This window comes from Colossoma macropomum, unplaced genomic scaffold (genome assembly GCF_904425465.1).
Source record: "Colossoma macropomum unplaced genomic scaffold, Colossoma_macropomum, whole genome shotgun sequence".
NCBI lineage: Eukaryota > Metazoa > Chordata > Actinopteri > Characiformes > Serrasalmidae > Colossoma > Colossoma macropomum.
The window spans coordinates 8,840,582-8,853,231 of NW_023494794.1; the positions used below are offsets into that span (position 1 = coordinate 8,840,582).

At 40.6% G+C, this 12,650-nt stretch overlaps 1 protein-coding gene across 3 annotated transcripts in view; it reads left to right on the forward strand.

Annotated features, from left to right (window-relative positions):
* Positions 1–609: 609 nt before the first annotated feature.
* The window catches only part of slc8a2a (solute carrier family 8 member 2a), a 53,862-nt gene continuing 41,821 nt past the window's right edge, over positions 610–12,650 (forward strand). For all 3 annotated transcript variants that reach the window (XM_036580081.1, XM_036580084.1, XM_036580085.1), the window contains exon 1: positions 610–758. In XM_036580081.1, the coding sequence (XP_036435974.1) occupies positions 654–758 (105 nt within the window). In that variant the 5' untranslated portion in view covers positions 610–653. The remainder of the gene's footprint in view (positions 759–12,650) is intronic.

Below are 12,650 nucleotides of genomic sequence, written 5' to 3' on the forward strand. Positions count from 1 at the left end.
CAATGTCAAACCACATTCTGCACATATTACAGCAGCATTGCGCCGTAGTAAAAGACTCCAGGTTCCCAAACACTTACAGAGTGTTGTTAAAAGAAGAGGTGATGAAACACAATAGTAAACAGGCCCCTGTCCCAACTTTTTTGGAACGTGTTTTTGACATCGAATTCAAAATTGGCATATATTTTTCAAAAAACAACAAAAAAAAATTCTCAGTTTCAATGTTTGATTTGTTGTCTTTGTAGTATGTTCCTTTAAAAAATATGGTTCACGTGATTTGCAGATCATTGCATTGTATTTTTATTTACATTCTGCACAGCTTCCCAACTTGTTTTGGAAATGAGGTATTGCAATGTTTTGTAGAACACAGAAACCATTAAAAGTGTTTTACGCTAGAGTGAAAATTAGGGTCCCGGGTTGTTTAAGGTGGTCTGAGTGCCTGTGGTCAGCCTGCCTTATCACAGTGTTCATAGCCGCCGTTGGGGGTCGCTGTTGCGCAGCGCGTGCGGCGCTGCTTGTTCTGGATGGGATGCTGTTCTGACGGGAGGGAAGACAGTAAAGGAGAGAGAGAGGGGAGGGAAGACAGTAAAGGAGAGAGAGAGAGAGAGAGAGAGAGAGAGAGAGAGAGAGAGAGATATTCACATCCAGGCAGGCTGATGGTGAGGCTGTGCTGGAGCAGCTTTGGGACGAAAAAACCTCCTCGAGCTTCTGCTCCCCGTGATGCGCGCGCCACCGCCAGCACACCTGCTGTAGAAAACCAGGTGAGTTTGACTGAAAGCGGGAAACTTTATCAGGGCTTCTCTTGCCTCGTGCATAGGTGCGCCCTCGAGCAAAGAGCGCGCGTGCATCTGTCAGCATGTAAACAACTGGCAGTTTTTTTACGCGGTGTTTACATCCTGACAGATGCGCGCGCGCTTTTTTACTGCATGCATATTCTGACAGAACGCGCGCGCATGCTGATTGCTGTTGGTGTTTTGCCTTTAGGACACTCAATACACGCTTTGCGGGTTTCGCGCTCGTGCGTCCACCGTGCTGCTGTTGAGCCGGGCTGACTCGGCGCGCGGGATGTTAATGGCGCGTGGCTCGGTGTCTCTTTATTATTTAGCAGCTGCTGAAAGTGTCCCTCTCCCCTCCACGTGTTGCATCGGTTTCTAATAGCAGCGCTTTATGAAAGGACTGTGCATGGCAGCGCGCGCGGGATTCCCATGTAGCCCCCCTGCTGAAAAAAACAGCACAGATCAGCATGAATTCCGTGCTGGTCTCGGTTGGTTTGTGCTGGTCTAGTTCTGGTTTAGCTGGTCACCCAGGATGGTCATGCTGGTTGACCAGACTGTAGCTGGTTGACCAGACTGTAGTGCCCTGCTGGAGACATCTCATATAAATAAAAATAATGCGTGGTCACGACTTAGTAAGACGTGGGAATGAGATCCTAACACGTGGCCACGACTTAGTGAGGCATGGGAATAAGATCCTAATGCGTGGCCACGGCATATTTACACGTGGGAATGAGATCCTAATGCATGGTCACAACATAGTAAGGCGTGGGAATGAGATCCTAATGCGTGGGCACGGCATATTAACACGTGGGAATGAGATCCTAAGTCATGGCCACAACTTAGTAAGACATGGGTACGAGAGCAAGTCTTACTAAGTTGTGGCCACGCATTAGGATCTCATTCCCACGCGTTTCTAAGTCAAGGCCGCACATTAGGATCTCATTCCCACACGTTTCTAAGTCATGGCCACACATTAGGATCTCATTCCCATGCGTTATTAAGCTTTGGTCACAACTTAATTATTTAATTCCCATGCCTTACTAAGTCGTGGCCACAGGATGTTGGTGTCCATCTGTGCTGGCATGTGCTGGTTTTTCTAGCGGGTCATGTAACCCACCCTGCTGAAAAAAGACCATTAGAACCATTAGGATTAAAACTTGGCTTTGTTTTCTAATGGGAATTGGTTTAATCTAATGTTAATTGGCTTACCATTAGATACCACCAGTTTCCTGTAGGACACCTTTAGATCTCATTAGGAAACCATCAGATGTATCTATAATCTGTCTCAGCAAACCTATTAAACCATTAGGATCATTTACAGTGTGATTTTAACCCATCAGGAAAACACAAAATACCATTAGTGACTATTGGACACCAACAGGAACTATTGGTTTATATCATTTTTTTCAGCAGGGCATTAATATCTATATCTGTAATGGTCCATATGTTCTCTGAAGACACCCTGCTGAAAATAGATCATTATAAACCATCAGGTTTAAAACCTTTCTAATGGGAATTGGTTTAATGGTTTACAACTGAGACCACTAGTTTCCTTTAAAATACCTTGAGATCCCATTAGGAAACCATCAAATGCATTTGGAATTAGCCAACGGTCACCTGTTAAAGCACTAAGACCCTGTACAATGTGATATTAGCCTTTAAAATAAAGCCAAAACACATTACAAAAGCATCAGGAACCAACAGAAACACTCAAATTGATCAAAGTTTATGGCTAAAAAAGTACATTTGTACTCACTTATTGTATTAAAGCCAGTGTTTTGGTCACCACTGTTTTTTAATAAAATCCAAAATTGATTCGGAATAAAAGTATGAAAACTGCGTACAATCAGAAAAGTAAAGTCGGGGCTGTTAGATGACGATCCTGAACATAAATACACCAAATTTCATCGCAGGCAGAACAAGTTCTGTTGCATTTTCCCTCATTGTGCTAAACTTGGTTGTGATTCAGTGTGTATGGCTTAATTGACCAGCTAGTGTAAAATTAGCATCGGCAGATTCCGTCACACATTGCTGCAGCATTTCGTTTTGCACTGGAACATCAGAGTCACAGCTGTGTGGTCAAAGTCTCTGTCAAGTCCCAGTGGAGCTGATTAAACAGTAATCCAGCTCATGCAGCTGAAAAGGTGTTGTCTTTCGAAATGGAAAAAAAGAAACTGAATATTTTGTTACATCGCTTGGCATCCTTTAATGACAAACTGTACAAGTGTGACCATCTCTGTGCCAGCATGAGGGCAGCTTCTGTACATCTGGAGATGGAGTTCAACTCGGGTTCAAGGTTTGGAGGATACGTCCCTCATTAAAGTATCCGTAGTAGTCCTAAAGGAATTCCTGTAAGAATCTTATAATAAATTCAAAAAAGTTGCTAAACTTTAATAGGAGATACTGTTTAATGAAGTTCAGTCTTAGCAGTTGGTTTAGCATTTAGCATCCCTAAAACACAGCACAGTGCTGCTCTGGTGCTGGTTTAGCTGGTCACCCAGTATGGTCTCACTGGTTGACCTGCATACCAGCATCCAAAATGCAACATATACTGGTTTTGCTGGTGACCAGTCATGCTGGTCTATGCTGGTGTTTCTAGCAGGGGTTGGTTTTACATTTTTTGCTTCTCACGATCCAAATAATCCCAAAAACATTCAGTGACATTGAGGTCTGGACTCTGGGGTGGTCAGTCCGTTGTTCAGCTTCTCTGTTTGATGTGTCCGTCTCCTTTTCTCAGTGAGGCTTCTTGACAGCTACACATCCTTTCAGACCCACAGCGCTGAGTCGTCTTCTCACAGTGGAATAATTTTTTGGTTTTTATTTCAGGTCTTGTAGGTGGTTGTTAGGATTTCCACCACCCACCACTTATTAAAGTACTGGGCGATGCCCCACCAACATTTTGATTGAGTTAAAGAAGCTTACATTGTAAACAATCTCTTCTTTACTTAAATTACACAGACCATTTTCTTATAGGCACGAGTATGGAGTTAAATCAGTGTCGCCAGAACCTGAACCTGAATTCATGATTCTGAACCTGAGTTTGTGATTCTGAACCTTAATTCCTGATGGTTTTTCTGGTTGAGAAATTTAGGTTGTAAAAATCAGGTCTAGAAATTCAGGTGTGGAAATTCAGGTCGAGAAATTCAGGTTGTAAAATTCAAGTCGAGAAATTCAGGTTGTAAAATTCAGGTCTGGAAATTCAGGTTGTAAAGTTCAAGTCGAGAAATTCAGGTTGTAAAATTCAGGTCTAGAAATTCAGGTTGTAAAATTCAGCTCAAGAAATTCAGGGAAACATCCAGGGTACTCAGGAAGAGCAAACAAGCATAGATGTAATCGAATCACTTATTATATTACAAGAAATCAAGCATCAGCTTATATCTGTACGAGTAAACAGTAAAACAATAAATACAAAACAATAAAAAGCATCAGGAATTCAGGTTCAGCGTCATAAATTCAGGTTCAGCGTCACAAATTCAGGTTCAGAATCATGAATTCAGGTTCAGAATCATGAATTCAGGTTCAGGTTCTGCTGACACTGATTTAACTCCATACACAAGTCAAAATCAGAACCAATCAAAATCTGCATTTCAGCTTGTGGGCGGAGCTTTTCCCAAACAGTAAAACCTCCCTAATCTGGTGAAAGAGTTCTTACCGCGATACATGAACAGATGAATTCAGTCACAGTTTATGTTCCACACTGTGTGAAAGTTGCTGAATGTCAGTTTCAGTATTTCTGCTAACGATAAACTGACAGTTGATGTTCTTCAGAGTTTACAATCCGAGCTGAACCTGGTGAAGCATGCAGGGTCAAAACAAACACTGACACTGTTTATGAAGAGGCTTCTCTTAAAAAAGATTTTTCTTTGAGGGTTCTTTGGTAAAGAAAATGGTTCTACATAGAGTTCTTTGCATCATGAAAGGCTTTTTTTCAGATTGATGGAGAATGTGCTGTACATGGTTCTATATAGGGTTCTGTATAGCAACAAAAAGGCTTCTTCTGTTCTTAAGATGTCAAGCTTGTTACAATAGAAGAACCCTTTTTGGTTCTATATAGAACCTTTTTGAAAAGGGTTCTATATAGAACTATCTACAACACATTCTCCATCAGTCTGAAGAACCTTTTCACAATGCACAATGTTTTGCCACACCACTGCTTTATATTCATTTACTTCATTTGCCAACTCCCTCCCTCCCTCCCTCCCTCTCTCTCTCCTCCCTCCCTCTCTCTCTCCTCCCTCACTCTCTCTCTCTCTCTCCCTCCCTCACTCTCTGTCTCTCTCAGAAACAGAGCATTCACTCTTAGTCTCACATTTATGCAAATGTAGTTTCAATGTGCAACATTTACCTCTGTGTCTCTCTTACAAACCCCACCCCCCACTCACACACTCAAACACTACACCTACACACTCACACACACACACACACACACACACACACACACACGCACACACACACACACACACACACACACACACACACAGTGCGTCAGTCCTCTGTGTTGTGAGTTGATGAGACTGTAAGGTATCAGATCTGTAACAGGCCGCACTGGAACATAAAACTCAGTGTGTGTTCGGCTCTAACGGCACATCAACGAGCTGTGGGGGTCTACTGTATACCACACACCCAGACACACACACACTGGACTGAACCCCCCTAACTGACCAACTGAAACTCATCAGTACACAAAAGGTCTTGGTACATCTGAGACTTAACAAAGACACAGACTTAACAAAGTAAAGATCTCTCTCTCTCTCTCTCTCTCTCTCTCTCTCTCTCTTTCTTTCTCTCTTCTCACTCGTTTTCTCTTTGTGTGTGTCTCTTTCATGATCTCTCTCCTTCTTCTATCACTCCTCATATTTTCTCTTTCAACTTTATCTCCTTTTCCTTTCCTTTCTTTCTTTCTCTCTCTCTCTTTCTCTTTTTCATTGATCTCACTCTCTCTTTCTCTCTCTCTTTCTGCCTTTGCTCTTTCTTCCATGTCTGTCTCTTCTCTCTCTCTCTCTCTCTCTCTCTCTCTCTCTCTCTCTCTCTCTCTCAGGCTCATTGGTCCTGTAGTAATATCAGTAATAATGGAGCTGAGTGGGTTGTTGTCTTATTTGCATGATGGCCGTTTGTTTGATCCTGTGAAGTGTTTGGGTGTCTGTCTGGAAGAGAAACTGGGTTGCACTCTATGCCTCTCTGATTCCATACCGGAGCTGAAAATTCTTATCACTGATAACATCGACTGATATAATTTAATATGGCTCAAATTTAAACAGACTCCATCAGTTTTTGTCAAATTGTGCTTTAGTGACTGATAACAATAGAAAAATATAGAATAAAAGTGTTGAAAAATCAAAAGTTATGCTTTTAACGTACGTTTTAGGCCTGCAATGATTTGTTGGTGCCCTCAGTTATGATGTCAGTTATGAAAGACGTTGAAATAGTTCTCACAGTGGCCAGAGCTGACATCGCAGTGGTCATCAAGGAGCACATCTTCCTACATGTAGTTTAAAAGGGGTGCTCTGCTAAAATGATTGGTCATTTCTGCCATGTCACTGGCTTCCACCTCGCTGCTATCAGCAGAACCGCACTCCAACGACAGAATAATAAAAAGCAGCAGATGGATGAACCTAGTGCCCACCATTTTACTAACCTGCACACAGAAAAGTGACGTATGGATCTGCGCAATTGATCCATGGTTCAGATGGACGTCTTGTGTGTGAAAGCAAACCAGATAATGAGCCCCTCCCCAAAATAAGACCAGATTCAGGACAAGTGTGAAGACAGTCAAAGAGATGTGTGAATACTTTACTTTTAATGTCAATGGAACCAGAATTTTTTCCAAGTTGTTTTGGGTCATTTCTTTTGGTCCATTCATCATGAAATTTACACACAACATAAAGGGCAGCAGGTGTTTTCAAACCATGTCAAAAACTGAAAAACCAAAAATGGGGATACAAAACAGCAGCGATATGCAAGTCTGAGGAGCCATATAATAAAATAACTGTTATACTGTATATTACAGTTCATATTACATATTATTAGAATATTACAGAATGAAATGAACATTTCTAAAAAAAGTAACATTTGTCCAAAAGAGGTTATGATGTTACAGAGGGGTTACTGTAATACAGTAAGAGGGTCTGTTGCGTTCAGTTTAAGTTTAAAGTGTGAGGCGTTCACTGTGGTTGATGATCTACAGCTCTGAGGAAAAAGCTGTTAGCATGTCTGGCTGTGCTGGTTTTAATGGCCCTAATTCTTTTACCAGAAGGGAGTGGCTAGAAGAGGTGTTGTCTAGGATGAGACATATTCTGTTCCACCTTCTGGTGCCTGCAAGCCATTTAAGGTGTCCGCTGCATCGTTAAAGGTGGGAAGGAAACTTGAATGAGAAGCTGACTTGTCTCCTCCTTATCCTGGATGTAAACTGTTCTGAGCTGTGTTGTTGCTCTTGAATAGACAGATTCCCAAATCTTGGGCTTTTAAAAGCTATTCCAAAGGAAACAGCACAGTATAGCACCACATCTGAGCACGAATCGACCTGATGGAGTCTTATAAACATCGATCTCGGCAAAGCGATGGCTGCAGACATGAACGCTGGCGTTTGCTTTAAAATTAGAACCCTCTACCCTTCGGATTGGCTGTCAATCTCAAGTATGGCTGTTTTTTGTTTGGAGTTGTGGCCCTGAGGGAACACAGCAAAACACACAAGACTATACCATTTGTCTGGAAATGTGAAAAAAGGCCTATATTAATCAAATCACACAATTCCATTCGTACTCCAACTGTGATCATCCAGCTAAGGCATGTTTGGTGTCTGAAATTTGCTTTTTTAATTTGTTTTTAATAAATTATGGAAACTTATATTCGTCATTTAGCCGTAGCATTGAGATAAGTATGGACAAATTCAAGCTTTAAGCTGGCTGCTACTGTTTTTAGCTGTGCTACATACTTTTGTCGACGTTTAGACACAACAGTGTGTCCTACAGGGCCAGAAACCTCATCAGATACTGAACAAGTCAACACAGTTTGAGGTGAGTGTGTCATGTAGGTATGCAGTTAGCATGAAGCTAACTGGCACCACATTAGTTCCCTTTATCTGTTAGCTACGTTAGCCTCATAGCTCCAGTACAAAACTAAAGAAGCAAACTACCTCTGGGACAATTGTGGAAGTGAAGTTGTTCAGCCCAAGCTTAGACTTAATCCTTGTCCAAGTAACCAAAGCTTTACAACAGAGTTATAGAAACACTTATTTATCAAACACATGATCCCAAATAAAGAAGTAAATATCATTAGATTGGACTGTAGTCCATTTGCTACTGTGGTGTACACTGTTCAGATTTGACCGTCCTAAATGCTGCGTATGGAGCTGTATCCATAAACTCTCACAGAGATCAATTCCATAATAGTGTCTAATGATTTTAGATGCAACATCCCTCTGATCAGCGCTCACTCTCAGGAGTGCATTAGGAAAGCTCCTGGCGATCAGTGTTAGAGCAGGATGACATTGTACTTGGAAGCCTGAAAGCTCTTATTGATCTGTTGTAGCCATTAGGGCTGGAGCAGAAGGCTCTGTTGCCAAATTTACTTCAGTGCTTTGAGTTTAAAAGACTTAGGTGCAGATAACATGGAGGCATCCAAGGTTTTGAGTGGATGGTGTAGATGATGCTATATGTATGTGTTCATGATATCTACAAAATACTTGTATTAACAGTGATTGCAATATGGCTTGCCCTATATTTATATCTGACTTAGTAAAGAACAACCAAAATAATGACCTTTTTTAGATTACATGAACACTTTGATACATTAATTCACCCACAGAAACTCATTCGTGCTGTCAAAATTGGGCAGAAATGACATTTGATTATTCTTTAAAAAAAAACACATTTCAGTATCTATTTTTGCGCATTAAGTTCGTAAGAGGGCAAACCAATACAGCAAGAGACGTAACTACTTACATAACAGAACTCGATGGAGGTCGTGCTCATGTGGGTGCATATTTTCGAGATGTGCCCTCAGGTTGCTGGTGCTGGAACGGTAGGCTAACTGCAGCTTACATAGTGTTTCCAAGCAGGGCTTTTTAGATTGCTCAGAGTGCAGATCACTCTCTCTGCAGCCGAGTCGAGTTGTGAACTCACTGCCATTGCTACCACGCAGGTTTTGTTGAACTGTTTGGTCGTTTCAGTTGGACCTACATTTAATTTCAATCAGTGAAAGTGAAGTTGTGTGACTCCTGTCCATCATGCTGTTCATTCAGTGCAACGGCCCAGGCCCACACGAGAACCCACAAGGCCGCGGTAATACTGTTTGTTTTTTTTTTTTTGCAGCGATACTGCTTTATATATATGAAAATGCTGTGACCGATACAGTACAAACTTTAGGGGGCTAACTGATAATAGATAACTGATAATGAGCAATGTAATTTTATATATTATAAAATATATTAAAATAAAATAAATATATATATTATACTTTAATCAAACAGTGCTTTACTGGCTGATATGACTATTAGTTCTCAATTGTCACACTTCTTCAACTCACAGTCTTAAATGATGTAAGCAGTGTAAAACTCGGGGTGGTTCTACCCAGAATTCTTGTTTTCTGTTATGTCTCTCTTATTTGTCTTATTTTTCACCAGTTCCCTTTAAAGAAAAAGATTTTGTGTTATAACTGGAGCATGAATCACAGTTAATATTATTATTTTGCGTAGTTAACCACAATTAATTGCATTTGTCTTACCTACTCAAAGAAGTGTCATGGCATCATTTTGTCATGGCTTTATGACTGAATAAGCTTCAGCAGAACGTATTTATTACTTTCATTATTTCAATTTCATTTTCCACTGTGCAGCAGTGGCTGTGTATTACTCAAAAACAAATTCATTGCATTGTAGTAGCTGGAAATAACATTTTATCAAGAGAGCCATTAATGGAACTGGAAAGTTGTATTTGGGCTGCAGTGACAGAGTCAGTCATAGCATCAGAGTGAAACTAGGAATGGTCTGAAGGGTCAAACTAGCAAAATGTGTAAAAATGTGTGATGTTAATGATTTATTGCACTATTAATGTGCTAACTTTTGCAGTTCTAATTATAAAATTTTCTCTTTGCGTGGCTAGGAGACATATTTTTTCATATTTGTAACCATGATTTTTTTGTGTTGAAATTGATCACAGTGGTTCTGAAACTCGTCATCAGGGACCCCAGATGGCTCAGATTTTTGCTCCAACCTTGCAACACACAGCAATACATAGGGATACAGCAAAAATATGGACGGTCTGGGGGTCCCTGATGACCAGTTCGATAACCACTGCTCCAGATGATACTGTTCTAAACATAATTTGCCCTTTGAAACTGTACAGTGGGGATTATACTGTAAATTCACATTGTTTGTAATTTGTAAACTCTATAGACATCATAGAGAATTAGTCTCATGTTGTCCGTTGTGCTGCACAATTGACTTTAATTTATTTATGTGCATTTGAATGTGCATTTGACCAGAAAATTCCTGTGTAGCATTCAATGTTTACCTAATATTCAGTTTAATAATACCGGTGAATTACATACACGCCTAGTGCCAGCAGTAAATCAAGGGTGGGGGTGTAGCGCAAGGTCCAGGCCTGGATCATCCAGTGGGTTTTATGGGAGCATGCTCACGGGCCTGAGGCACTATGGAGACCTGTGAGCAATTATGAGAAAATTGGAACTATTGTTTTGACTCGCAGTGGGAAATTTACTAGAGGCACAGCAAAAAAAAATCACTGATATTCAAAAGATGTGTCCAAGGGATCTGTAAAAGTGAGACTTTGGCACAGTATATGATGCCCATTTCCAAAGCCAAATATAAAATGTCAGCTGCCACAAAAAGTTGCAAATGTTGCTCTGTCATCAGAGGTAAGATATAAATGAGCTGTTGCAGTATGCTTTAGCCAGGATACTTGATGATTTGGGTTTTTAAGTTTGCTGCTTTTTCTGTCTTTATGTACATTTTAGCAATCAGATTTTACTTTGTCATCTTTGCTAGGGTAAATGTTGCGCTTGTCAGGTGTGGATGCATGATCTATTGGGAAATGCTGCATTGGTTGTTGGGTTAACATTTACCTGCGGTCTCATTAATGTGTGTGTAATCCTGCAATTGTTTTGACTTGATTGGAAAAAACACGCTTATAGCGGTGACATGCCCAACACTGCAGTTTGATTGCTGCCATTGTGATGCTGCATAGGATTCATGTAACCTGCTGTGATATCATAAAAAAATCTCTAATCACCAAAAAAAAGGTAGCGAGATAGGGATACCAAATAACCAGATAGCTTGCTGATCCAGGCCTGGCAACGTCTACCCGTTAAGGAAATCTGTTTGCTAATTTGTGCAAACTCTCAGTGTTTAATCAATGTAGCCTTTTATACTGGGCAGAGTTTAGTTTCACTTTGTTTTTTGATGCTTGCCACTATAGAAGCATGTATGAAATTGGGTTTAGTGGGTATTATTATTTGTTGGTGGAGCATTGCCCCAAAAAGTGACCCCCTGACTCAGTGAAGTGCTAAGAGTCTTGTCCAGACGTTTAGAACATATGAAATAAATATATCATAAGAATGAATAATAAGGTGTGGACAGACTTTCTCTCTTGTGAGTGAGCAAGAAGCAGGCAGTAGAAATTGCTGCCACTCCACTTACAGACAACTAATAGATCATTGGGCTCCATTGGGCTCCATGTGTGAGAATCCTAAGTATGAACTCATGGGGTGTGTTAGTAAGAGTGTGGTTCGATATTGATTTGTGTTTATGTGCTGTATGAGTTAACAGATCTTCCATTAGCAGATCAACCACAACAGACACAGAGGAAATCTTCAGCCTTATACACAAACATCACTTCAATTCAGTTCAGTCCAATCAGGTCTGTCTATGTTCTGTTTATAGTCTCCTTTTCCCATTTTACTTGTTTGGAACTAATACAAGTACAACTAGTCAGGACTAAGCAGTAAATGTTCCCTCACTGACACCCAAACTACAGTAATTCAACCTGTCCACATTAAGGCCAATGGAGTTCTACGAGTTACTGACACTCCGAAAGATTTAAGATTACAAACAGCTTCCTGCTCCTCTTTCTGTTGTTAGTAGTGATGGGGAGCTTCTCCCTGTCTCGTAGTCCAGGCCTGGTGTCCACACAGCATTTCAGTACAAACCCTCCTATAAGTGAAAATGACTATGATGATCTCAGCAGGCCAGGGCCTGCCGGTGGGCCCAAAGTTTTATTACACACCCCTATAACCTAAGAATAGCTCAACCAGTTTGCATTGAAGCCCCTGTAGTTACTAAATAAAAAGCCGTAGCATGTAATAAGCCTGGATTTCTAAAGGGTTAATGACAGGGCCAGGATTCAGTCTTAGTTTAGAAGGACTGTTTCTGATCAGTATCTGGTAATTAAGTGGAGTATAAACAGTGAGGAATCTGATTTGAGATCAGGACACACTTTTTTGGTAACAGACACATCTCAAGTTGAATTGAGGTGTGGTGTAGAGATGGGGGATGTGGCAAAAATGTAATATAGTGATACTTTAGGGCTGAAAGATTAATCGTTTTTATATCAGAATCCCAATTTGACAGAGTGCAATTTTCAGATTGCAAGAGCTGCAATTTTAATTAAGCCCATATTGTTAACAATGTGGCCAGAATTTTTATACATAGGGAATTTTAACATAACATGAAGCTTGGAAATTGACTATAGATTAGTTTGAACAGTCAAAAGCAATCAAACACCCAACAGGACCACAACTAACTGGTAGAATTCAGGCCTCAAGCCAGAAAAAAGTGGATAGTCTGGTCTTCTTAGACAAAATAACAAGCCTGGACCTTACTTTACAGAAAGCAATCGCAATTTAAATTACAGTCACAATATT